General features: G+C 46.4%; 2 protein-coding genes across 2 annotated transcripts in view; one reads left to right on the top strand and one right to left on the bottom strand.

Annotated features, from left to right (window-relative positions):
• Positions 1-15,019, top strand: part of Cc2d1b (coiled-coil and C2 domain containing 1B) — a 26,485-nt gene extending 11,466 nt beyond the window's left edge. The window contains exons 2-24 of the mRNA XM_013022292.1: positions 278-422; positions 2,252-2,358; positions 3,301-3,459; positions 3,822-3,947; positions 4,125-4,281; positions 4,470-4,651; positions 4,807-4,882; positions 4,988-5,098; positions 5,180-5,310; positions 5,560-5,632; positions 5,765-5,898; positions 6,229-6,346; positions 6,433-6,605; positions 6,972-7,097; positions 7,970-8,028; positions 8,105-8,221; positions 8,617-8,690; positions 8,795-8,853; positions 9,058-9,109; positions 9,745-9,844; positions 10,003-10,093; positions 11,233-11,362; positions 11,635-15,019. Of these exons, the coding sequence (XP_012877746.1) occupies positions 278-422; positions 2,252-2,358; positions 3,301-3,459; positions 3,822-3,947; positions 4,125-4,281; positions 4,470-4,651; positions 4,807-4,882; positions 4,988-5,098; positions 5,180-5,310; positions 5,560-5,632; positions 5,765-5,898; positions 6,229-6,346; positions 6,433-6,605; positions 6,972-7,097; positions 7,970-8,028; positions 8,105-8,221; positions 8,617-8,690; positions 8,795-8,853; positions 9,058-9,109; positions 9,745-9,844; positions 10,003-10,093; positions 11,233-11,361 (2,499 nt within the window). The 3' untranslated portion in view covers position 11,362; positions 11,635-15,019. The remainder of the gene's footprint in view (positions 1-277; positions 423-2,251; positions 2,359-3,300; positions 3,460-3,821; positions 3,948-4,124; positions 4,282-4,469; positions 4,652-4,806; positions 4,883-4,987; positions 5,099-5,179; positions 5,311-5,559; positions 5,633-5,764; positions 5,899-6,228; positions 6,347-6,432; positions 6,606-6,971; positions 7,098-7,969; positions 8,029-8,104; positions 8,222-8,616; positions 8,691-8,794; positions 8,854-9,057; positions 9,110-9,744; positions 9,845-10,002; positions 10,094-11,232; positions 11,363-11,634) is intronic.
• A 1,554-nt stretch (positions 15,020-16,573) lies between these two features.
• Zfyve9 (zinc finger, FYVE domain containing 9) overlaps positions 16,574-25,283 on the bottom strand; it is an 80,664-nt gene continuing 71,954 nt past the window's right edge. Inside the window, exons 14-18 of the mRNA XM_013022193.1 lie at positions 24,301-24,381; positions 23,331-23,493; positions 21,563-21,668; positions 19,652-19,828; positions 16,574-17,285 (exon numbers count right to left, since the gene is read on the bottom strand). Coding sequence (XP_012877647.1) covers positions 17,124-17,285; positions 19,652-19,828; positions 21,563-21,668; positions 23,331-23,493; positions 24,301-24,381 — 689 coding nt within the window. The 3' untranslated portion in view covers positions 16,574-17,123. The remainder of the gene's footprint in view (positions 17,286-19,651; positions 19,829-21,562; positions 21,669-23,330; positions 23,494-24,300; positions 24,382-25,283) is intronic.

The raw sequence follows: 25,283 nt of genomic DNA, 5'->3' as shown, positions 1-25,283 counted from the left end.
TCCGGCTTTTTTCTTTTTGCTTATGTGGTGCTAAGGAATTGAACCCAGGGCCTCATGCTTGCAAGGCAAGCGCTCTACCACTGAGCCACCTTCCCAGCCCATGGCAGTATAGTCTTACTGAGGGTGTTGAAGAGTTGTTCCCTACATTGACAGTCCTCAATTTCACTTTGTGCACCTTGGGTCTACAGAATAAAGGAGCCACTGATTGGGACATTGGGAACCCAATGGCTCCAGACTGGGCTCTACCCTAGTTCATTGTGTGATTCTCTCCTGTCAGCTGGGGCTTTTTGTGGAGTTCAATCCTGAGGAGATGCTGCTGGGGATGGACGAGACTGAAGATGATGGGGACCTGGAGGCTGAGCTGCTGGCTCTCACAGGGGAAGCAGGGAGCACAGTGAGGAAGCCAGCACCCAAGGCACAGGGTGAGTTTCTGCCACTGGCCTGGGCTCGATGTGTATATGGTGGATAGGGTAGTTGACTTGTAGCCTGTAGGATCTAGCCACATCCCTTGGTCCTTTTTTTGTGCCTGTCATGGGGCTTGAATTCAGGGCCTGGGCACTGTCCCTGAGAAATTTGCTCAAGGCTAGAGCTTTACCACTAGAGCCACAGCTCCACTTCCATGTTTTGATCGTTACTTGGAGAAAAAGAGTCTCACAGACCTTCTGACTGAGCTGGCTTTGAACCATGGTTTTCCAGCTCTCAGCCTTCCAAGTAGTTAGGATTATAGGCATGAGCACCTGGTACTCAGCTTTCCTTGGCCTGTTTTGTTTTGTTCTGTTTTTGCCAGTCCCAGGGCTTGAACTCAGGACCTTGGCTCTGTCCCTGAGCCTTTCTGTGCTCAGGGCTAGCACTCTACCTCTTGAGCCACGGCACCACTTCCAGCTTTTTCTGTTTATGTGGTACTGAGGAATTGAACCCAGGGCTTCATTCATGCTAGGCAAGCACTCTACCACTAAGCCACATTCCCAGCCCTCTCCTTGGCCTTTCTGTTTTTGTTTTTTTGTTTGTTTTTGTCCGTCATGGGGCCTGAACTCTGGGCCTGGGTGCTGTCCCTCAGCTTTTCAGCTCAAGGCTAGTGCTTTACCACTTGAGCCGTAGCGTCATTTCTGGCTTTTTCTGCTTATGTGGTGCTGAGGAATTGAACCCAAGGCCTCATACATGCAAGGCAAGCACTTTACCACTGAGCCACCTTCCCAGCCCCTCCTTGGCCTTTCTGCTACCCACATCCCTTCTCAGCTCTCCTACCAAGAGGACAATCGCCTGTGTGATAGTTCTCTCTGTCCCTGAGCTATCACTCACCCTTGTGGACAAATCTGATTCTCACTGTTAATTCCGGTCACTAGCATTAGCTAGGTCTTGGTGCCCAGAAGGGGCCCAATTAGCACTGGGCACATAGTACTTGTATAAAGATTCTGCTGAATGAATAAGTGAAGTCTCCCTTTGCTGACTGCATAGAGACAGAGCTCTTAGGCCTGGAAGGATGGGGGAGGGTTAAATCTTCCTCAGAAAGAATCAATCATTCCTTCTTCCATGTGTCACTGACCTGGGGATGATGAGTGGATGAGGAAGGGGGTCACAGATCTGTGCATGCTTTTAGATTAGACAGCCTTGTATATAACCCTCACCAGCTTGTTCTTTGTTTATTCAGTATAATAAAATGGGGGTAGTATTACCCATCTTGCAGAATGGTTTTGAAGCTCAAATTGATGCTAAAAATTTTTACAAATGTGAAATGTTGGAGGTAATGGATGCACATATTTAAGAACTACTGCAGAAATGTAGCAGAAGGGCATCTTGTTGCTCATTGTAACCCAAGAGAGTGTCCTTCCCTGACAAGGGTTTTGAGCTGGGTCACAAAGAAAAGGAGTTTTCTTTTTTTCTTTTTTTTTTTGGGGGGGGTCCAGTCGTGGGGCCTGAACTCTGGGCCTGGGCGCTGTCCCTCAGCTCTCCAGCTCAAGGCTAGTCCTCTACCACTTGAGCCACAGTGTCACTTCTGGCTTTTTTCTTTTTTGCTTATATGGTGCTGAGGAATCAAACCCAAGGCCTCAGGCATGCAAGGCAAACACTCTACCACTGAACCACCTTCCCAGCCCCAAGAAAAGGAGTTTTCTGACTGAGACTTTTCTGTGGGAAGGAAGGGTGACTTCTGGGTGGGCACATATCCCAATGCAGTAGATTGTAGACAGTCCTTTTCTTGTCCTGAACCTTATTTGAGTTATCCTGACCTTCTGTGACCCTTTTTTCCCCCCAGCACCTCTGCCCATGGCCCACATCGAGAAGCTGGCAGCAGATTGTATGCAGGAAGTGGAGGATGAAGAAGATGAGGAGGAAGGACTGGAGGAGGATACAGATCTGCTAGTGAGTCTGCCAGGCTGCCATCCAGTCATTCATTGTTCAAGGTTGGGCCTGATGGGGGTGAAGCCTTGGACAGAAGCCGTGGGTTTGCCTCTGTGTCTCTGACTTTGATGTACCCTTCCCAAGCTTGTCTTCCTGCCTCTGTAGTACAAGACTTCTCTCCTTTAACTTCTCTATAAGCACTGAAGTTGGGATTCTCAGATTTGATCTTTGCTGTTTTCAGTGTACTTGGTTATATTAAAGAAACGTTTTGGGCTGGGCGCCGGTGGCTCACGCCTGTAATCCTAGGTACTCAGGAAGCTGAGATCTGAGGATCATGGCTCAAAAGCAGGGGAAGGAAAGTCCATGAGACTCTTATCTCCAATAAACCACTAGAAAACCACAAGTGGCGCTGTGGCTCAAGCTGTAGAGCGCTTGCCTTGATCTGAAGAGCTCAGAGACAGTGCCCAAGCCCAGAGTTCAAGCCCCACGACCGACCAAAAAAAAAGAAATGTTTTGGGAGACTGGAGTTTTGGCTCAAGTCTGGTAAAGCACCAGCTGTGAATGAAAAAAGCCCTGAGTTCAAGCTCCAATCTCAGCACTAAAAAATAAAGCCGGGCAAGTGATGGCTGACACCTGTAATCCTGGCTACTCTGGAGGCTGAAATCTAAGATTACAGTTCAAAGCCAGCCTGGGAGGAAAGTCCATGAGACTCTTCTCTTCCCATGAGACTTTCTAACTACCAGAAAAAAAAAAAAAGCCAAAAATGAAGCTGTGGCTCAAAGTGGTAGAATACTAACCATGAGCAAAAACTAATTGAGAGTACGAGGCCTTGAGTTCAAGTCCCAGTACCAGTGCAAAAATATAAACAAACTAGAAGTGTTTTGGTAAAGGAGACTAAGCACAAGTACTTGTCACCGGTGTGATTATGAGGCCTCCATGTTTCTGGGACTCATACCTCCCCAGACAGAGCTGCAGGAGGTCCTGGGTGTGGATGAAGAAATTGGATCACTGGATGGTGGTGAGGCCAAAAGCCCAGACCTCTCTGAGGAGGATAAGAGGCAGGAAGACACTGAACCTCCAATGAAGACAGCCTTCCTCATGGCTTCCAGCCCGGTGACTGAGGTAAGTTCTGGAGGTGGGTCCCTGTGTGTTGTGACACCAAGGCTGCTAAATAAACTTTCAACAGCCGCTTCCCCAAGGAGAAGCCAAGTGTGAGAAACTTGATCTGGCCCCTTTAAAGGCTTCTTTGTTTTCCCAGAGTTTCCCTTGAAGCCATTTCTAGGCCTCCACAGGTTGTCTGGGCTTCTGTGTTTGCCTGACCTGACCTCTTGCTTCTCCAGTGGGTCTTTACCTCATATCTTGGAATTTTGGGCTCTTTGTCCTGAGCCCGAGAGCTCCATCTTCTGGAGCTTCCACACAGGGAGCAAGTGGCAAGAGCCTCACTGGCTAGAGAGTAGAGCAGCCCTGAGATGACGTATCTACAGGTTGGTGAGCCTCGGGGACTACAGGCTTTGCTGGAGGAACGGATCCATAACTACAAGGAAGCTGTAGCCAGTGCCAAGGAGGCTGGTGAAGCAGCGAAAGCCAGGCGCTGTGAACGAGGTCTGAAGGTGAGTTGGGCCCCTCAGGAGAGGAAGGCTATGGGTAAGGTAGCAGGGTACGCCGCACAAGTGGAAGAGAGGCTTCTCTCCCAGCCTGCTGGATATGATGGACCACTAGCCTGTCTTTGAGCAAGACCCAAAGGTAAAGATGGCTACTTGGGATTCTGGACAGATTTTCTTCCTTAGACTCTGGAGTCCCAGCTTGCTACTGTGAGGAAAGGCAGAAAGATCAATGAGGATGAGATCCCACCACCAGTGGCCTTGGGCAAGAGACCCCCTGCCACCCAGGAAACTAGTAGAAATCTGAAGGCGGACTCTCCAGCTCTTCCTGCCATGGACCCAGGTAGCTGGAGATACGTAAATACTGCCTACTTCCCAGGGTCAGTGGCCTCCCCTCCCCTCCCTTCCCATTGGCACCAGTCACCTTCCCCAAGAAGTCCATTGACTGTGGAGACCAGTGACCACTGGGAACCCCAAGTGCACTCTCCCGTGACTCTTACTCCATTCCTGGGGGATTTTTGTTTCCTGTAGACAGTTCTTCACAACATGAGACCAGCCTCCCAGAAAGCTCTGCCATTGCTGCCTCACCTGATTCTGCCGCAGACCCACAAGCCCTCCTCTTGGCTCGACAGAGAGAGTACAAGGTGGCTGCTCTCACTGCAAAGCGTGCTGGAGATCTAGACCGGGCCCGAGAGCTCATGAAGATTGGGAAGGCAAGACCTCTGGCTTAGGGACGCTGTCCCCATTCTGGGTTGTATAGATGTATAAGTGGAAGCTCGGAGAGGGAGCCAGACTGGGGGAGTTGTTTCAGCCCGGGTTCTTAAGGCTTACTTGGTTACATCTGTACCTGCTTTTCCCACTACTACAGAGATTCGGTGCTGTCCTGGAGGCCCTGGAGAAGGGGCAGCCTGTGGACTTGAGCGCTATGCCCCCGGCACCTGCAGGTCAGTGTGGGAGAGTGAGGCATCTGCTGGGGCTGGAGTTGGGTATTCAAAGGTGTAGGGCTGGCCAGGCACCCTACCTACAGTTCTTCTGCTCTGGGTCCCCAGATCTGAAGGAACTCTCACAGGCTTCTAAGATGCCGACAGCAGTCCCAGGCCTGTCCCCAGCAGTGGAGCGGGTACAGCCAGTGATGGCCCCTGCCATCCCAGCGACCGCAGGTAGGACAGGCCGTGAGACTGTGGAGAGGTGGACTTGAGGAGAGGCAGGCAGAGCTGATGCCTTCTTCTTACCCATGTTAGTGGCCCCTGCAGAGCCACAGACAGTGCTGGACGCCCTCCAGCAAAGGCTGAACAAGTACCGAGAAGCCAGTATCCAGGCCCGGGCCAGTGGGGATGAGCGCAAGGCCCGGATGCATGAACGAATTGCCAAGGTGGGTGCAAGGTCCTTCAGTCCCCTGCTCTGTGTTGGCCTCTTTCTCTGCCTGGCTGCTCCCTTTTTTTTTGCTCCTTCCACTTGTGTTAGACTTCTCTGCGTCTCCATCTCTGTCTCTTGTTCTTATGATCTCAGGGCTCTTTCTCACAGAGCTCTTGTCTTCCCCAGTCTCTTTTCCCCTTGGTGGGCATGGAGCCTGCAGACTTCAGTCCACCAGAGGTTCTTCCCTCCCTTCCTTTCTGTGCAGCAATATCAGGATGCTATTCGAGCACATCGAGTAGGACGGAGAGTGGACTTCGCTGAGTTGCCTGTTCCTCCAGGTGAGTGAGACTTCTTTATTCTACGGGCCCTATGAGGTCTCCTGAGCAAGGAGAGGGAGCCATGAAAAGACTATCCGCAGCCTCATGTATACCTAAGGTGCTGCCTCCCCTCCATTCTAACTTCCCTCGCAGGATTTCCCCCCATCCCTGGCTTGGAATCCAATGTGGGCACCTCAGAAGACTCAGTGGCAGCAACTTTGGCAGCTGCCCAAAGACTAGCCTCAGAGGATGCGGCCCCAGCAGATGAAGATGAGGATGAGGACAAGGTTTGACTGAGGGCCCAAGACTCCAGAACATGATGGGTGGATATAGCAGACGAGGGGTAAATGAGACCCTGTGGTTCACACTTAACAAATCCAGTGAGGTCAGTATCCTTGTCTCTATTTTAAGCTCCGTCCCTGTCAGAGCTAGAACTCAAACCCAGGTGTTTGTGGCCCTGGGCTTCTTCAGCTCTTAAGTTGCTGTAAGACTCAGGAGAAACCACTAAGCTCCCATAACACAGTGGATTAATGCAGCATTAGGAAGAGATCTTAAGTCTGAGGGCTGCCACCTAAGCATGGGGAATGGCCTCCTGACAGCTTCCTGGCCACCTGCAGGGTGAGACCCCAGCGCAGGCCCCAGTGGCCAAGAAGCCGGCACAGCCTTTGGGCCCTCCAGCCCGGTCCTTACCTGAATCTAAAGCTTCAAGTTCTAAGGAGTCACTGAATCCATCTGGTGAGTTGGAGACAAGCAGGATGGAAAAGTCAAGGGTCTTGAGAGGGGCAGGCATGGCTGCCCTAACCATTGGCTTTTCCCTTCAGTGCAGGAGCAGTTAGCATTGCTGGAGGCTCGGAAACTGCAGTATCAGCGAGCAGCTCTGCAAGCCAAGCGCAGGCAGGACCTGGAGCAGGCCAAAGCTCACATGCGGGTTGCCAAATGTCTTGAGGCTCAGATTGCTCAGGCCAGAGTTGGCCGACCTGTTGACTTTTCAAAGGTGAGTTCTAACTGTATATGCACAAGGTTTTCTCACTTGGTAGTCGGGGCCAGGCGTCATTGACAGGCAGGGCCCTGGACGAGGGTGGTTCCTGGAAGGAGGACAAATTTGGGTAAGATGAGGTGACAGCTGGAAAAGAGCATTTTGCTTATGCCTTTCTTTCCATCATGGTCCTGGGAGAAGTCAAGGGAAGGAAACAAGGACTTCTTGTAGTCAGAGGTGTCCAGACAGGACAAGGCTAGTGAATGTTAGTCACTGAAGGTGGTAGGAGTTCAAGAAACATCTAGCATGGATTCTTGCATCTGTTGGGTTCAGTAAAGGAGTAATTTGACTCTTGGGCCCCGAGGGGCCTGGTGACCTGGGCAGGTGCCTTCACCCTTGACGGATGAAGAGGGTGATTTCATCCTTATCCACCATGAGGACCTGCGACTATCCCAGAAGGCTGAGGAGGTATATGCCCAGCTACAAAAAATGCTTTTGGAGCAACATGAGGTCAGTAGGCTGTGTGTCTGCCTCTTCCTTCCTTTTTAGCACCCTTGGTCTCCCTGTGGAGAAAGGCATGGGGCTCAGAGTAGGTGGGCCCCAAATTGTAGTTCTTTTACTTATTGGCTGTGTGCTTTGGGCAAGGCACTTCCCTTCTTGAAACACATTAACTTCATTTGTAAAACAGGAGGATGCTAAAAACCCTTCTTTCAGGATGATTATGAAGTTGAGACAACATAGTTAAGAGGATTGTACACTGTAAATGTTTTCCTGTCTGTCTCCCTATCTGATACACAAGATAGTGTTTGGATTCAATTTCTATGTCTGTGTGTGTGTGTGCCAGCACAGGGGCTTGAATTCAAGGCCTTGCACTCTCATTTGGCTTTTTCACTCAAGACTGGCACTCTACCACTTGAGCCCCAGCTCTACTTCTGGCTTTTTGGTGGTTATTTGGAGATAAAAATTCTCACAGACTCAAAATGTCTCACAGATCTCAGCCGCCTGAGTAGCTAGGATTAAGGCATGAAGCTTTTTTTTTTTTAATTGTGAGAATACCATACAGAGGGGTTACAATTACATGGGCAAGATAATGAGTACATTTCTTATCAAGCATTGTTGCCTCCTCCTTTGTTTCCCCTTCTTATCACTTCCCATCCCTCCCTGTCTCCCCCCACCCCCCGCCCCGAAAAGCTGTAAAGTTCGTTTTTCGACATAAGCATGAGGCTTTTTAAGTGAGTTTTTCCTCAGGAGAGGAAAGAGCAAAGCATAGGCAGAAGAGGTTGATGGGACATTTGCTAGGGGAGGAGAAGTGAGGCTGTAGAGGAAGGTCGGCTTTAGCAAGCCCTGCCTGGCTCTGGAGTCACTACGGGCTCATTTTTCAGAAGTGCCTGCTGTTCTCCAAGCAGTTCATGCACCAGGGCAATGTGGCTGAGACAACCCGGTAAGTACCAGGGCTTGTGGGGTAGGGAGCAGACAAGGAGCCTCACCCTGCTGACGTTCATAACCGTCTCTGGCAGGTTTGAGAAGCTTGCTGAGGACCGTAAGAGACAGCTTGATATCCTGCAGCTGGCTCAGGCCCAGGGCCTCGATCCTCCCAGCCACCACTTTGAGTTGAAGACATTCCAGACTGTGAGGTGCTAATGCCTAAAGGAAACAGTGGCTCTCTGCAGGGTTGGGGCAAAAGGTTGAGAGAAAAAGCCTGGAGACTTGTCTTTAGTAAGAGTTCCCAGTGCCCCAAGTAGTAGGGTAGGAAAAATTTAGAATCATAATGGCTGTTGAAAGAGCTCTGTTCCAGAGTCAGAGACAAGGTGTATTTGTGCACTACTCTGCCCCATCTTTACCTGATGTTAGAGGTGTAGCTCAGTGGTAGGAGGTGCTCTGGGCTGAACCCCCAGCAGTGCAAGTTAGCTTCTCTTACCTGGGGTCCTTGCTTCTGGCACTAGTCAACTGGGCAGGCAGTAACTGGAATGGGAGCATTGTTCTACCACTCTGTTTCACTCCAGGCTCTCTCCATTCTTCTTGGCCATAGGATCTTCTCAGAGCTCAATAGCACAGAAATGCATCTCATCATTGTCCGGGGAATGAACCTCCCAGCCCCTCCAGGTAACACAAGTGCAACCCTCTGCAGGAGGATCTGGACCTGACGCCACTCTAAGCGCTGGGTTTCTGGCTACTCCCTCTGACCCAGCTCCCTTTTGTCTTTACAGGGGTGACCCCTGATGACTTGGATGCTTTTGTGCGGTTTGAGTTTCACTACCCTAACTCGGTGAGGCTCAGGTAGTTAGGATCCTCAGAATCCCAGAACTCTGCTCAGTTTCTATCTGTGGGTGGTCTGGCTATAAAGGGGTTTGAAGACTTTCCAGCCTGTTCTCCACAGGGTCTCCTCTCTCAGCACTGACCTAGTCCACAGTTCCTGGCCCCTATATACCCTGTTTTTCAGGCTCTCCTGATTATGTCTTCTCTGCTTTAGGACCAGGCTCAAAAAAGCAAAACGGCTGTGGTGAAGAACACAAACTCCCCAGGTGAGTGCCACCTAAGTGCCCCAACTCACTGCCATCCCCTCAGTGCATAGCACTTGTGTTTCCAGAATACTTTCAGATCTTACTAATCTTACTTGGCCTACTCAACTTTGGAAATGCAGGTGTGATTAGTACTACTCCTACATAATTGGGGAAATTGTGGCTCAATAAGGTAAAAGGACTTGCCTAGGGCCTCAAAGCAAGTTAGACTCTCATCCAGGAATTTTTGTGTGTGTGTGTGTGCCGGTTATGGGGCCTGAACTCTGGGCCTGGGCACTGTCGCTCAGCTCTTTAGCTCAAGGCTAGCACTCTACCGCTTGATCCACAGCGCCACTTCTGGCTTTTTCTGCTTATGTGGTGCTGAGGAATCGAGCCCAGGGCCTCATTCATGCACCACTGAGCCACCTTCCAAGCCCTCACCCAGGAATCTTTACTCAAATTTTAAGTCCTTTCCACTTTGTTACAGTCTGTATAAGATTACACAGCTTCCAAGGCCTGGACCTACATGCTCTACCTCCCTCTCATGGCACACACCTGAATTGCAGGCTGAGGTCAAGAGAAGAAACCTGCATGGTTCTTCATTTCCACTTTAGGCAATCCCTGGGAGTCAGGCTCCTTTCCTTCTCCATCTTTTGTAGAATTTGATCAAGTCTTTAAACTAAACATCAACCGAAACCACAGAGGCTTCAGGAGGGTGATCCAGAGCAAAGGAATCAAGTTTGAAATCTTCCATAAAGGGTGAGGTTCCCTTCAGTAACATGGCTAAGGTGGGCAGGGAGACAGTTCTGTCTTTTGGTGCCCTTTTGGCTACTGCACAGTTCTGAACAGGGCTCAGCCAATTCATTTCTGCCTTCCTTCTCAAACAGTCTAATCCTCTGCTCTCTTTTGACTTCCAGATCTTTCTTCAGAAGTGATAAGCTGGTTGGCACAGCACACCTGAAATTAGAACGACTGGAGAATGAGTGTGAGATAAGAGAAATTCTGGAGGTAGGGTATTCAGTGGGCAAGCTTGGTACGGGGAGAGCCAGTACTGATGAATGCCAGCCCTTACTAAAGACAGCTTTTTCTGATGTGCTGTGGAAGAGGTGGTATCCCCATTTCACAGATGGAAAAGGTTAAAAAAGAATGAGAAACTTGTGATAGGAAACAGCCATACTGTTACCATAACATCCAAGTCCCAGGGATGAAAGATGAGAGAAGACTGTTGTGGAGACTGATACACAGCTGTGACAGTTGACAGATCTATTTCCAGGTTTCTAGGGGTAGGGCTGTGTGTGATTGGAACAGTGAGCTAGCCTCATGAAGAACTAAAACAAGCTATAGACTTGAAACTCATATAGTATTTCTGGATGAGTGACTCATGAGAATGCAGCTCGTCTGTGCTTAGGATATTGGCCCCCAGATCGCTCAAGTTTCCATGAACTGAGGGATTACACAGGCAGTAGACTCTTGCAAGCTCCTCAAACAGATAGGGAAACTTGGATTAGAGATGAAAATGGGTTGTTAGTCCCACAAAATGTGTCCTGCGCAAAGCCTGGTCCAAACCATCCTTAGTGAACTTTGGAAGACCAAGGCTTTCTCCACTGAGCTGCCCGGCCTCCTGCCTGCCTGGAGGAAAAGGTGAGGCCTGGTTTGTACTGGCCTCATTGAGGCCTGTGAGATTTGTCAGATGTCTTGCAGTGCTTTGTGCTTCAGCTGCTCTTGCTGTGCTGAAGGAGGGTAGCAGGATAGATAGAAAGGAACCCTTGACTTGGTTCTGGTCAGTTAAGACCATAGTTATCTTCTCTAGGCCTTCAGTGAAGTGAGGGTTTGGGCTCTGATTTTTAGGCTGCTTCTTGAAGCCAGTGTTTTGTTTGTTTTCTCCAGGAGTTGCCATTGGGATTGAGGGGAAAACTGAGTGAGAAAGCTGTAGGTTTCTCATGGTCTCTTCTGTTAGAGAGGACTGATGCTTACCTAGATTTCTCTGTTACATATTCATAGGACTTACCTAAAACCCACACATTGGGCGGGCAAGGCTGTTTCCATAGAAGATTATGATGTGAAGCCCTGCAGAACACCTTAGCTCTTCTCTTCTTGGGGGCTGCCTGTCCTTTTAGTTACAATCTCCGGCTCTGTGGTTCTCATAGGTCCTTGATGGAAGGAAGCCCACTGGCGGGAAGCTGGAGGTAAAGGTGAGGCTGCGAGAGCCTCTGAGCGGGCAGGATGTGCAGATGGTCACTGAGAACTGGCTGGTCCTGGAGCCCAGGGGCCTGTGAGGTAGGCAGCTCTCTGGACCTCGAGAACCCTGTCTTCTCTCTGCCTGGTCCCCACAAATAAAACCCTTCTCTTAGCTTGTATCTGGGAAGAAAGCCTCCAAATTTCTCTTCTATGAGGTAGAAATCTTGAGTAGGGCTCCCAGGCGGTGTTTCTTTTCCTCAGTAGAGAGGGATGGTAACCTTCCAGTTCTTAACTGTCTTCAGGAAACCCCTTCTGAAGTATTTGCTTTTGCTGCGGTTTAAACTGATTTGCTTTGCTTTTGCCCTGTGCAGCAGGTGGTCAGCACTAGGAGAGAACCAACCAGCGGTGATGTGAACCAATTGGCTTTCCCAGCTTCACTAGCTTTGAAAGTCTTTGTATATAAGAGATGCTGCTACACAAGCACCAAAGACCTAGAGAATGGGCCCTACTAACCATGGTTCTGGCTTTCCTCTTACGGGCCCCTTCTAAGCCTTCATGGAAGCAGGCTGGATCCCAGAAGCTACCCCAACCTGCCCTAAATGTGGGTGAAGGCAAGGAAGGATTCCCTCATTGCTCTGTCATGGAGTACTTCAGCCCCTTAACCTCTGCATTGCAACTGTGTGCAGCTTACCCCTGCTCCCAGTTGTACTATTTCTGGATGTGCCTTTAAAAGATGTAACTGAAGGGACAGGATGTGTGACGGTGATCGGAACTTCCACTAGTGTTCCGTGATAGCTGGTTAGTCCCGTTCAGCCAAGTTTACCCCAATTCTGCCTGTGCCTGTGCCTTTGTTCCTGACAGCTGCTGCACTAGCCTTCCTGCTTCCCAAGGGACAAAGTGGAAGAGGAAAGATACTTATGGTACTACTTTGGTGGGAAATAAGGGTAAGGTTGTATCTCGGGTTTGGTCCATGTACCTAAGAAGGAAGACTGATAACAGAGGAAAAAAATACATATATATTTATATTAAAGTTTATGTAGTCATTTTTATTTAAGAAACTAGGTCTCGCTCGTTGTAGGGATTTTATTCTCTACACACAGTGTAAACCATCAGTCTAAAACAACAGTCCGCTTTAAAAGCCAAGCTCACAGTAACACGGAGCCACTGCACTTGTGGCTTCCTCACTTGAGAGAAAAGAAGGGGAAGAAAACTCTTCCCCTCAGCTGATCACCTGAGATTTCCCTTAATTCTTTCCACAAAGTTTTCCTGTGGATGGAAACAATGAAGGGATTTGTAGTATATTTAATATTCAAAACTACAGTATTCTACATTTTTTTAAGAAATAAACACCCTATTCCCTATCTCTTTTTTTGAAGCATTATGTTCAATGAAGTGTTCTTCAAGATTGTTACTAAAACCTGTAATGAAGCGCTTATTATAGTATTGTATAAGCATAGCTCAGGGACTGAATTCAAGCATGTGTTGGGAATAACAGGGACAGGCCATGCTTCTGTGCCCCAAAGAACAGAGCCTAGTGAATAATACAGCAGGACTACTATCAAAGGATTTTTCTAACAGCCCTCTAGCTCCTATCTTTCCTGTCATTTGTGAGCTAGACATACATGAGAGATTGAACCCTCAATTGCTGTCTTATATGTCAAAAAGTAATCTAGCATGAAAAGAAGGGTCATCACCTTTGTGAAATGACCTAGAGCAAAAAGGGCTGGCCTGAAGGATGCAACCAGTCCTTAACTTCACTTTTGTGTTTGCATCCAACCCAGAATGTGCCAAAAAGGTGGAATTATCCTCAAGTTCTAAATTCATGCCTGTGCTAGGAATATTGTTTCAGTCAGACATTTTCCGTGGCTCTGAAGGTTTTTTCTTAGGCAGCCCGCTTAATTTCAGTGTGCTTCAGCTGAGATGCCCCACAAAGCCACCCACTGGACTTAGAGACTAAGGTTCTTAAAAGGCCTTTGTTGTGGCCAGCACATTCATGGGAGTGGGAGTGGCTTGCAGAGCTTCATCTTATCCTTAGATCTGTCCAAATAAAGTAACCAGCATTGGAGGTGGGGAAGACTAGGAACTAGCCACAGTCCAAGTAATCTTCAAATTTTATATTGTTTGGTCTAGTACAGAATATACTTCTGAATTGGCAAACTGAAGAAATTTTAGCATTAGGAAGCTTTGGTCAAAGTGCAAATTCTTGAGTGACTTTAACATTCTTTTTTCTCTGAAACCTGCACAGTTGCTTTCAAATTCTCAATACTTACTTTCCAAATATTTGTGGTCTCTCTTTTAAGATTTTGGTCTTTTCAGGTTGAACCCAACATTGGGGCTGAGATAGGTGGATACAGGGAACTTGCACCTGGTCTAGCTCTATCCCAGGTGGATTCTTCTCCTTCTCTGGGTATCATTCTTTTTCCACCCCCTGGCCCTTGTATTTGTACAATCCCTAACAAGTCTCAATGAGTTTTAGTAAACTAGAAACCTCCATCACAGCTTAATTTCAGAAAGTGTTGAACAGATTATCTGAAATAATTTCTTATGACCATAGATAAATCAGAAGTTTGAGGCTTACCAGCAGGAACCAATCTAAGTAAGGAAATTACACAGTTAGATCCCCCATAAGTCCAGGTGTTCAGAAATTGTTGCTAAGAATAACGGGAGAAACTACACTGCCAGGCCATTTTATAAACATGCAATTTTTTTTTAATTTAGTAATTACCAGAATGGCAATTTTGTTCCTTTTCAGTTGTCTTTAAGTTTACAATATAGAAAATGTCTGATTAGGAATGTAACGTTTCAGCATTTAACTTTGTATGATATAAAACCAAAGATAAGAAGGGGAAAAACTAGTTTTAGTTGTTTATGTCCTGTTTCACAGGATGGTTTTTCTACACATAAAGGGCATTTTACACAGTTAAGAATGGACCCGATTATACAAGGCCAGAGCTTGAGTGGGAGAGTTAAAAGCTTGCATTGACTGTGAAGAAATCTGTACAATGGCAAACTGTATTTGTTGGGAGCAGGAAGAAAAGAGCTAGGAAATCAGGACAAGCCTCTAGAAGCCCTGGACTTGTGAGGTACATTTATACTAAGCTTGCTATGGACACCACATATACCTGCCCTTGTAAACAACTGCTGTGGGTCTCGTCTGGTTGGTGGGGTAGTAGTCTGGCAGTCCCAGGGCTCCATCCTTTACAACTAATGCTGTGTAAGCTAAATAGCCCCTGAGAAGCTTGGTGCCTCTGGTCTATGAGAAAACTTACAATCAATTCTCTGTAGGTTTTATCAGCAAAGATGGGAGGGAGATGTGGAATGTAATCCTCACCCAGCCCCATGAAGAGGATAAACTCAGCCAGACATACTTCAGACTAGGCTTTTGAGAATCTGGAAAATAGCTTCAACCTCAAACAGCTGTATAGCCTGTTATTGCCAAGTGTTGGGCCCAGCTGTAGCTTGGGAAACAGCCTCTCACTGTCCTGGAACCCAGAACATTTGAAGAACACTTTGGCTGCAGAGACTAAATCCTGTACTAAATTCTGGACTTTGAGATGATGTTAAATATAATGGAGTGGGTTTCCTGAGAGCAAGAGTTTTCAAATTGGGTTGTGACATCCTTTAATAAGAAAATGAGCACGGTTCCACATATATCCTGGGCAGACCAGACTTGGGTTTCTATATATTATCAATCTCACTAAGAAACCAGCACTTCTAGAAACACTGGTTGATTCCAAACCTGGGGCAGGGCAAGTACATGATTAGCCTGGAAAACCTTGTTAGCTATAAAAGGAAAAACTGAAAAATTATTAGTATGTCATGATGATGTAGGGGCCAACCTGAAGGTACTCCATGAGTCTAAAACATCATTTAAGCACCAAAGGAAATCACTGAAGAAAAAGTAATAGGGATGAATGGCATTTACACATGGCCAAATCCAGCTGCTACCAGTGCTAGGGCTGCAAAATCATTTTGCAGCTGTCATAGTAAAAGATCAGTACAGGTAAGAAACATCAATGGATGCTAAGTCTAGGGATACTTTGTTGTGCAAGATGTATGTATGGTGTTAAAGTGACTCTGCATGTATTAGCTCCAGTTAGGAGTGGAGAAATTGGAGGTCTTGACCAAGTGACCAGATTTACCACCATCAAGGAGAGGTAGATGGCTATCAAGTGATTGTGGTCAGATATGGATAGATTCTAATAGTGATCAATGAAATATTTTCTATTAAAAATAGGTTTTGGGGGACTTACAGTCACAAAAAAGTACCAAGGATAAACGCAAGATTATGACAGATAAAAATTCAGGAGAGCTACATGCCATTTCTGGTCCTAGGCTAGAAGTCTTACTGGAGATGAAAAATGACCTAGATATTTACTAGGCAGATCACATATAAAAAAATGTGATGCTGGGCTAGGAATGTGGCTTAGTGGTAGAGTGCTTGCCTAGCATGCATGAAGCCCTGGGTTCCATTCCTCAGTACCACATACACAGAAAAAGAAGTGGTGCTGTGTGTGGCTCCAAAGGTAGAGTGCTAGCCTTGAGCAAAAGAAGCTCAGGGACAGTGTCCAGGCTCTGAGTTCAAAGCTAAACACCAGCAAAAAAAAAAAAAAAAGTGATACTGACTGAAGTTTAGAAATGCCTGCAATTATACAATATGATTCTTTTTAATTTTCCAGTCTGAGGCTTGAACTATGGGGCCTGGGTGCTGTTCCTGAGCTCTTTTGCTCAAGGCTAGCACTCTACCATTTTCAGCACTTCACCACTTGCAGTTTTCTGGTGATTAATTGGAGATAGTCTCAATGGCCTGTCCTGCACAGGCTGGCTTTGAACCGCAATCCTCAGATCTCAGCCTCCTGGCGCCAGGCTCAGGATGTGCTTATTGACTTCGTTTATGGGAATTGACATCACTTAAATTAACATTTAAGGGAAAAGGGGTTATGGCATTTGCAGCTTTCTTGGAATTGCTTTAATTTTATGGAAAGAGGAAATTTAATAAATGTGTAAAATGTTGGCCTGAACAATACTGAATCTGGGTAAAGTGTAGTTATTGCTTTTTTGTGCTTGGAACTTTCTCAGCAGTTTAAATGGTTTTCTTTAAAAAAGGTTAAAATATTTTTAGTATATATTAACTAAAAATCCCTTGGGTATATTTTTGTCAGCTTTAAAAGAAAGGTTCATTTTGATGTTTGCCATTCAGTTGAATAGATCTTGTGTGATCCTATACTCAGCTGTGCTAGCCAAACAACCTCATTTACAAGAGCTGCCCCTTCCAAAGCTAAAAGAGTAGAAAATCCCTTTGGTCTGTGATTCACTTCAGTGAATAATCTAGCTAAAAATAAAGAAAAAGTGTGATTTCTACTTGATAAAACAGGTGTTATATAACTTGGACAAAGATCAGTGTAGAATTCTTATACCAATTCTGTACAAACAGTGCAAAATTGATGCTTCATTGTTTATTTCCCCTCTGCCCTCCCACCCCAGCCTTGGTGATGGTTGTACCCATTTTGAGCATTTCTGAGCACATGACCATAAGTAATCTTAAAAGAGAGGAGCAGAATTCTGTCTAAGACATAAGAGGAGGGGATTAGCTGCAAAGATAGCATAACTGTTGTGCAGTAACAGAAGCTCTCCAGGTCTTCTTGGTGGACGATGCATAGAAGGTTTAAAATTGTGGAACATCTGTTCCCCCCAACCACCCCATCCCACCCTTGACACTAGGTCCCTACTCCCATTCTATTCCACGCCCCCCCCCCATTAATAGTGTTAACAAAAGCTTAATCTTCCAGTTTTAAAGTGCAAATGATTTGGGTATGACTGCTGTTGCAACCGGTCTGAACAGAAAAAAATGAAGTCCTGTCTAGGCGATGTTTTCCAGAATATAAAAGATAAGTTCCATGACGACAGGGCCTTCACTGAGCTGACAGGCACCTCCATGGATCACCGGCACCAAGGCGCTGTCCAGATCATTCATGTACTGTGAAGGAAGGGGCTGGCCATTGCTCCCTGCTTGATAGCCAACCTACATCACAGAGAGAAGGGGATGATGGTTATTGAACAGAGAAGATCCCTCAAGGGGACTGAGAGGGAAAGGCAATGCCTTTCTTAGCCATGAGCTAGACACATCATGAGCGGACACAGATTCCAACTCTTAATTGTCATTTATCATCTTGTCATTTTATTTTTATTTATTTTTGTCGGTTGTGGGGCTTGAACTCTGGGCCTGGGTACTGTCCCTGAACTCTTCAGCTCAAGGCTAGTGCTCTACCGCTTGAGCCACAACACTTCTGGTTTTCCGGTGGTTTATTGGAGATAAGAGTCTCACAATCTTTTCCTGCCTGGGCTGGCTTTGAACCGTGATCCTCAGATCTCAGTCTCCTGAGTAGCTAGGATTACAGGCATGAGCCACCAGTGCCCAGCTTATGCTGTCATTTTAAATCCTGGCCACTGGATAGTTATAAGATTTTAGGTCAGTCACTTAACCAGCTAATGTCTTTGTTTCCTGGAACAGGCAGAGCATGTAGAGAGGTAAGGTAAATCAGAAATAATACCCTAACTTTTGGCTGTGAAAACTGAAATGAGAAAGCATTTATTCTTCACTCCATCTGGTCATCCATGCACCATTTTCTGAGTACTTGCAAGCACTAATTCACAGATAGATAACAGGGCCCCCTTCCCTCAAGAGGCTCAAAAATTCAGCAGGAGGGCTGGGAAGGTGGCTCAGTGGTAGAGTGCTTGCCTTGCATCATGAGGCCCTGGGTTTGATTCCTCAGCACCACATAAGAAAAAAAGCCAGAAGTGGCGCTGTGGCTCAAGTGGTAGAGCACTAGCCTTGTGCTGAAGAGCTGAGGGACAGCACCCAGGCCCAGAGTTCAGGCCCCACGATCGGACCCAAAAAAAAAAAAAAAAATTAGCAGGAGCCGGGCACTGGTGGCTCACACCTGTAATCCTAGCTACTCAAAAGGATCTGAGGATCAGGGTTCAAAGCCAGCCCAGGCGGGAAAGTCCAAGAGACTTATCTCCAATAAACCACTAGAAAACCGGAAGTGGCACTGTGGCTCAAGTGGTAGAGCATTAGCCTTGAGCTGAAGAGCACAGAGACAGTGCCCAAGCCCAGAGTTCAAGTCCTACAACCAGGGAGAAAAAAATTAGCAGGAAAATGCTTGTTCTCATTGCTTTATGTAAGGGAGTTTTCTGTTGTTAGATGATCAGTACTATTTGGGATGGAAACACAATACTTCACTAGTATTATCCTGATATTGCTTCTTGCAGCCTATGGCAAGATCTTAGTAGCAAGTATTGGTGAGTAATGCAGAAATGTAGCTGGACACAGCTTGCATTCTGCCCCGATAATGGCATAGAATAATTCTGCATAGACTAATGGTTGTCCCCATAAAGCACTCAGACCAGAAGCAGGTTGTTGACTTAATTCTGGCCTCAGAAGTAAGCAGAAAGCCTACACTCACTTCTAATGACTCAAAGCTAAGGGGTTGATTGGAAGCATCAAAGCAGAGAGCTGGTGGGACATGTCACAGATCCAAGAGTAGTATAGATTTATTAGCGTGCTAGACCACAGAAAGAGACATGGAGACCAAGAATGGGGGCTGGAGGTTGAAGGGTGGATCATATCTACAAAGAACATATAAAAACATTGAGACAGGGAGGCAAGTCTGGTAATAGGAGACTTGTAGGAAAATTACTGGGGAGACAGTCCAAATCTTGGCCATTATCTAAAAAACTGATAGTAAGAAAAACCTTATTAGCATGGCCCAGTGGCTCATGCCTGTAATCCTAGCTACTCAGGAGGCTGAGATCTGAGGATCACAGTTCAAAGCCATCCCAGGCAGGAAAGTCTTTTGAGACTCTTATCTCCAATAAATCACTCAGAACCAGAAGTGGCACAATGGCTCAAGTGGTAGAGTGCTCGCCTTGAGCTGAAGAGTTCAGGGATAGCACCCAGGCCCAGAGTTCAAGCCCCGTGACCAACCAAAAAAAAAAAAAAAAAAGGAAAAACCAAGAAAAACCTTATTAGGTATGGCTAGCCAACCCAAACTTGCAAAACAAGCTTAGGGACAGTGTGGTACTGGGCTAAAGGGTAGCACAGATGCCAGTCACTGGGGTGGTATGTTTTCAATCTCCTCTCCTTACCCCCAAGTAAAAAGGGAAGCAACTCTTTGGAAGAAATGCAGGTGAAGGAGCCATTGTCCAGTGGTTCTGAGAGTCTGACCAAGAAACATCTGGGGAGATGACTACTAGAAGGGGTATCAGAATACTACATCTGTTCAAACCAGAGGCCTGGAGATTTAAGCTTTAGGCTGAGTCAGAAAAACAGGAAATATAGGCTGCCCAATACCAGCTTCAGAGGCTGCCTACACAGACCCTTCTTACCTGATCTGAGTCTAGCGTCACACGTAATCCCAGTTTTGTCATTCCATCTTCCTTCAGAAGCTTTAGGTGGGGACAGAGAGCAAGACAAAAGGCCTTGGCCACATGCTCAGTCAGTCTGCTATGATCTGCAGGATCACTCAGGCAATTATGCTGGTCCTCATTTTCTAGGAAAAACACCTGTTCCCAAACAAAAGACACTTACTTTTTGACTAGATGTTGGGGAAAAAAAACCAAACAGATAAGCTTGTTGTATGTGAGCATCCTGATTTTCTAAGATGTGCAAGATGACCTGACAGGAGCAGGACATACAAAGACCTTGGGCCAGGAAAAGAAGGGCACAAAAAGATGTGAAAACAGTCTTGTATGAAGCAGGATGACCATGAAACAATGGTCCTGGTCCCTGCGATGTCCTGGCACCAGCTATGTGCACCTGGATGAGACCTAACTCTCTTGGCCTCAGTTTATGTGTGAAATAGAAAGCCAAAAGTCACTTAAAATGGAAAGGAATCCTAGAGATCTTATCATTCTTTATTTTAAAAGTGAGTATAGGTGAGATGTAAAAACGGAAAGTGGGGCTGTGGCTCAAAGTAGTAGAGTGCTAGCCTTGAGCAAAAGAGCTCTTAAGTTCAATCCCCATAGCTGACCAAAAAAATAAAAAATGACTATTTTTGCTGGGCCTTGTTGGCTCACGCCTGTAATCTTAGCTACTCAGGAGGCTGAGATCTGAGGATCACAGTTCAAAGCCAGCCAGGGCAGGAAAGTCCATGGGACTCGTATAAAAAATTAACCACCAGAAAACTGGAAGTAGAGATGTGGCTTTAGTGGTAGAGAGCTTGCCTTGAGCAAAAATGCTCAGGAGCAGCACCCAGACCCAGAGTTCAAGTCCCATGACCAAGCCTGCACCCTGCCCCCCCAAAAAGAGGATATACATATTTACTCTTAGAGCAAACTTTCTGATTTTTATAGTTCTTACAAACAGGATCCCAGCCCTGCTCCTCTTGTTCCTAGATGATTCTCTCATACTGCTTTCATATAAGAACTTAAGTTGGGGCTGGGAAGGTGGGTCAGTGGTAGAGTGCTTGCCTTGCATGCATGAGGCTCTGGGTTCAGTTCCTCAGCACCACATAAGCAGAACAAGCCAGAAGTGACGCTGTGGCGCTGGCCTTGAGCTGAAGAGCTGAGGGACAGAGCCCAGGCCCAGAGTTCAGGCCCTATGACCGACAAAAAAAAAAAAAGAAAAAAATAAGAGTTACCTATATCTGCTTTGAACTGGAACTTGCCATTATGTATTTGTCTTGTAATTTCTGACAAGTTAATCTCTGAGCTTTGCTTACTGAGAAATACCGAGGGTTTTTTTGTAAGGACATGTTATCTGAGATGGATTTAACCGTAAGTGTAGCATGACCAATCCAGCATTCTAAAGAACACAACAAAGACTGTACATATATAGCACTTAGATACAGTCTTCTTGAATTCTAATGCAAAAAAATCTCTAAAAGCTAGTTCAAGGGAAGGAAAATACTTGAGAGTACGACAGGTTGTACTTGAGATTTCTTTCCAGTAGATAAGAGTATGTATATGAAATTTTTTTTCACAGATTTATTTTTTTGGGGGTCCAGTCGTGGGGCCTGAACTCTGGACCTGGGCGCTGTCCCTCAGCTCTTCAGCTCAAGGCTAGCGCTCTACCACTTGAGCCACAGCGCCACTTCCGGCTTTTTTCTTTTTGCTTATGTGGTGCTGAGGAATTGAACCCAGAGCCTCAGGCATGCAAGGCAAGCGCTCTACCACTGAGCCACCTTCCCAGCCCCTCTCAAGATTTTTTTCTCTGTCAGAATTAATCCAGAATGTGTCTCTCTATAACAAAAAGTTGCGCTCAATGCACATCAAGGATGTCAACATCTATTTTCTTACCTCTGTCCATCTGATGACTTTTCCATTTGCTTTATACTCTGATCCATGGAATATCTTCACATTTGTTATAGATTCCATAGACTTTCCATCTATAGGACTTACAACACTAAAACAGAGGAAAGGAAAAGACAGAACTGGTAAGTGCTGCTGCTAATCACACTGGAGGCCTTGCTGGTCACATCTGTGCAGCATACCCTAGCAGAAGCCATTGTACAAACTCACTCATGACAGGGCCCATGCATGGAAATAATTCAAACACATTTCAAAAACAGGACATTCTGTCTCAGGAACTGGTTCTCTTTACAATAACAAATCACTGAATCAAGGCTGACCTTTTTCCAGGTTTCCTTCCCTCCCCCCCTCCCTACACCTTTTGGCAGTACTGAGGATTGTACTCAGGGCCTAACACTTGCTAGGTAGGTACGACCACTTGAGCTACATCACAGCACACCAGCGTTCCTTCTTTCAGTCAGTGCTTACCCACTCACCCCAACTGGCTCTACACTCTGCTCCTGATGCTGTAGCATTCATCATACAATTCTTCAAAAGTCTGCGTATGTCTTACAAATGAACTTCTAAGGGGGAGGGGAGTACGACACCGTCAATTCTGTGTGCTGTATTTCTAGTACTGGCCCACTGGTTGGGAACACAGGAGTTTAATGAATGTTTATTAAGAACTAAGGCTAGGAATGTGGTTCAATGGCAGAGCACTAATGGTAGAGAATGCCTAAGCCTCTGGATTCAACCCCAAAACCAAAAAAGTGTTACTTGTCCAAGTACTGGTGTGAATGGATGAACCACTGTCCAGGTCTACAAATTCCCTTCACTGCTAAGGTCCATGACCACCTGGGATAAATGAAAGGCCTTATTCGACAGAAACTAAAGCATAAAAGGGTTAGGGATGTGGCTCAAATAGTAGAGGTCTAAACCACTCATAAAAAAAGGTGTGTGTGTACACTAAAAGAGGCCTTAGTTTGTTAGAATACTTGGAAGCAAGAAGTCCAGATAAATTGGGGCAAATTAGAAAACAAACCTAAGCTGGCCATACCCACAATCCTCACTACTCAAGCAGAGATCTGAGGATCATGGTTCAAAGCCAGCCTGGGTAGGAAAGTCCTACTTTTTTTTTTTTTTTTGGTTCTTTCAGGGCTTGAAGTCTGGGCCTGGGCGCTGTCCCTCAGCTCTTCAGCTCAAGGCTAGCGCTCTACAACTTGATCCACAGCGTCACTTCTGTTTTTCGGAATGGTTAATTGGAGATAAGAGTCTCATGGACTTTTCCTGCCTGCGCTGGCTTTGAACCATGATCCTCAGATCTCAGCCTCCTGAGTAGCTAGGATTACAGGCATGAGCCACCGGCACCTGACGAGATTTATCTCCAATTAATCACCAGAAAAACAAGTGGTGCTGTGGCTCAAAGTGGCACTAGCTTTGAGCTGAAGAACTCAGGGACAGAGCCCAAGCCCAGAGTTCAAGCCCCACAACCGACAAAAAAAAAAAAAAAACTCACAAAAATCAAAACAAAACAAAAAAACCCACAAAACCCCCACAAATCTATGCATTACAAACTGAATTACTGAGTTTAAGCGTTTTTTCTGGCTACTCTTTGTCCCATTTTCTTCTTTTCTTCCCTCATTTCTCCTTTCCTTTCTCCCTCCTTATGTCCTTCTCTCCCTCTCCTCTGCAGGGTCTCCTCTTTTTAATCATTAGACAAACATGCCTGGTGTGGTGATAGAGGGGGAGGGGCGGGAGGGTGGCTAGCTGCATTTACCCCTTGTTAACGTTCCTGTCGTCATCCACCCACTGAATGCGGATCTGTTCCTGGGGATCCTCGGCGTCTGCCTTGCCACAGGTGATAGTGAAGTCCTTCATCTCCCGAAGCGCCTGCCTCAGGGAATCCATGTTCTCTGCAGTGATCTGGACCATAACTCCATCTAAGAATCAGCACCAAGATAGTACACATGGAAACAGTGCAAAGAATCAGCACCAAGATAGTACACATGGAAACAGTGCAAAGCCTCGAAGGACGGCGAAACATCTAGCAGATCCTCAGCATTATAAACGAAACTTCACTCTGTTCCCCAAAGCCGACAGATACAAAAAGACTTTCTTCTTTGAGCTGAATCCTCCACTCACTGAAAGACCTACGAAAGCAAATGCCAAGGTGGGCTCTGCTTAAAACCTGTCAATTTCATTTCAGACTCCAATAAAGATTTCTCCTGAGGGCTGGGAAGGTGGCTCAGTGGTAGAGCGCTTGCCTTGCATGCCAGAGGCCCTGGGTTCGATTCCTCAGCACCACATAAGCAAAAAGAAAAAAGCTGGGAGTGACGCTGTGGTTCAAGTGGTATAGCTCTCTCCTTGAGCTAAAGAGCTGAGGGACAGCATCCAGGCCCAGAGTTTAAGCCCCATGATCAAAACAAAACAGTCTCACAGACACTACCATGGCTTTGTTTTTTGTCTGTTTTTGAGATGGGGCCTTGCAGAGTTGCCACACTGGTCTTGAGTGCCTGGGCTTCAGTGATCTTATCTCAGTGTTCCAAGTCACCAAGACTATAGGCATGAGCCACCATAGCTAGGTCCCATGGCAGTTTTAATGTGCTTAAGAGTGGCAAGCCAGTGAATAAATAATAGGGCCAGACATCTACAGTAGAAATGGCAATGGCTTCTCTTAATATTGCCTGCATTTTGTTATATAATTAGGACTGAATTAGTGCAAAGGGAGTAAACAACATATACATTACCTTCCACAATGCTAGATTTGGCAAGGTATCCTGAAGAGGATTTCAGAGCTCCACTAAACACAAAGAAACTGGCACCAGTCACTAGAAACAGCAATAGAAAGAGTCTGTTAAGGTAAACTTTGGGATAGAGGGATGGGAGGTAGTAATTAAAAATGTCAAATAAAGGGGGCCGGGAAAATACTCAATGGTAGAGCGCTTGCCTAGCATGTTTGAGATCCTGGGTTTGATTCCTCAGCACCACATAAGCAGAAAAAGCCAGAAGTAGTGCTGTGGCTCAAGTGGTAGAGTGCTAGCCTTGAGCTGAAGAGCTGAGGGACAGTGCACAGGCCCAGAGTTCAGGCCCCACGACCAGACCCAAAAAAAAAAAGATTTCTCCTGAGTCTGCTCAAAGGGGAAAATCAGCCAGGCGCCAGTGGCTCATGCTTGTTGTAATCCTAGCTACTCAGGAGGCTGAGATCTGAGGCTCATGTTTCAAAGCCAGCCCAGGCAAGAAAGTCTGTGAGACTCTTAATTTCTAATTAACCACCAGAAAACCAGAAGTGGTGCTATGGCTCAAGTGGTAGAGTGCTTGTCTTGAGCTGAAGAGCTGAGGGACAGTACCCAGGCCCAGAGTTCAGGCCCCCACAACCAACAACAAAAAAAAAAAGATGCGGGGGGGGGAATCAAACATGGTCACTTTGCTCTTCTGGCCTCACAGGACAATTTGTTTCTATTTCCTCTCTTCCATTAAGCCCCGCCTGACATGCTCTCATCCTGCCTACCCAAGCATCATGAAACAGGGTCAAGCTATGCATTTCTGCACACTCAAGATTACTCATCCAGAGGAATCAGCAAGCACAATAAAATAGCTATTGGAACTTATCAAGTTTTAGGGTAATTTGAATTTTAGCGTTCAGGAAACAAAAGCAGGATTAGAAGTTCAAGGCCAAGCTAAGCTATAGCTAGACCCTAGCTCCAACAACAACAAAACGTGCCATGTCTCC

The sequence above is a fragment of the Dipodomys ordii genome, unplaced genomic scaffold (assembly GCF_000151885.1).
Source record: "Dipodomys ordii isolate 6190 unplaced genomic scaffold, Dord_2.0 Scaffold61, whole genome shotgun sequence".
NCBI lineage: Eukaryota > Metazoa > Chordata > Mammalia > Rodentia > Heteromyidae > Dipodomys > Dipodomys ordii.
The sequence above is the reverse complement of the archived record's forward strand: the minus strand, read 5'-3'. Positions and strand labels throughout refer to the sequence as shown.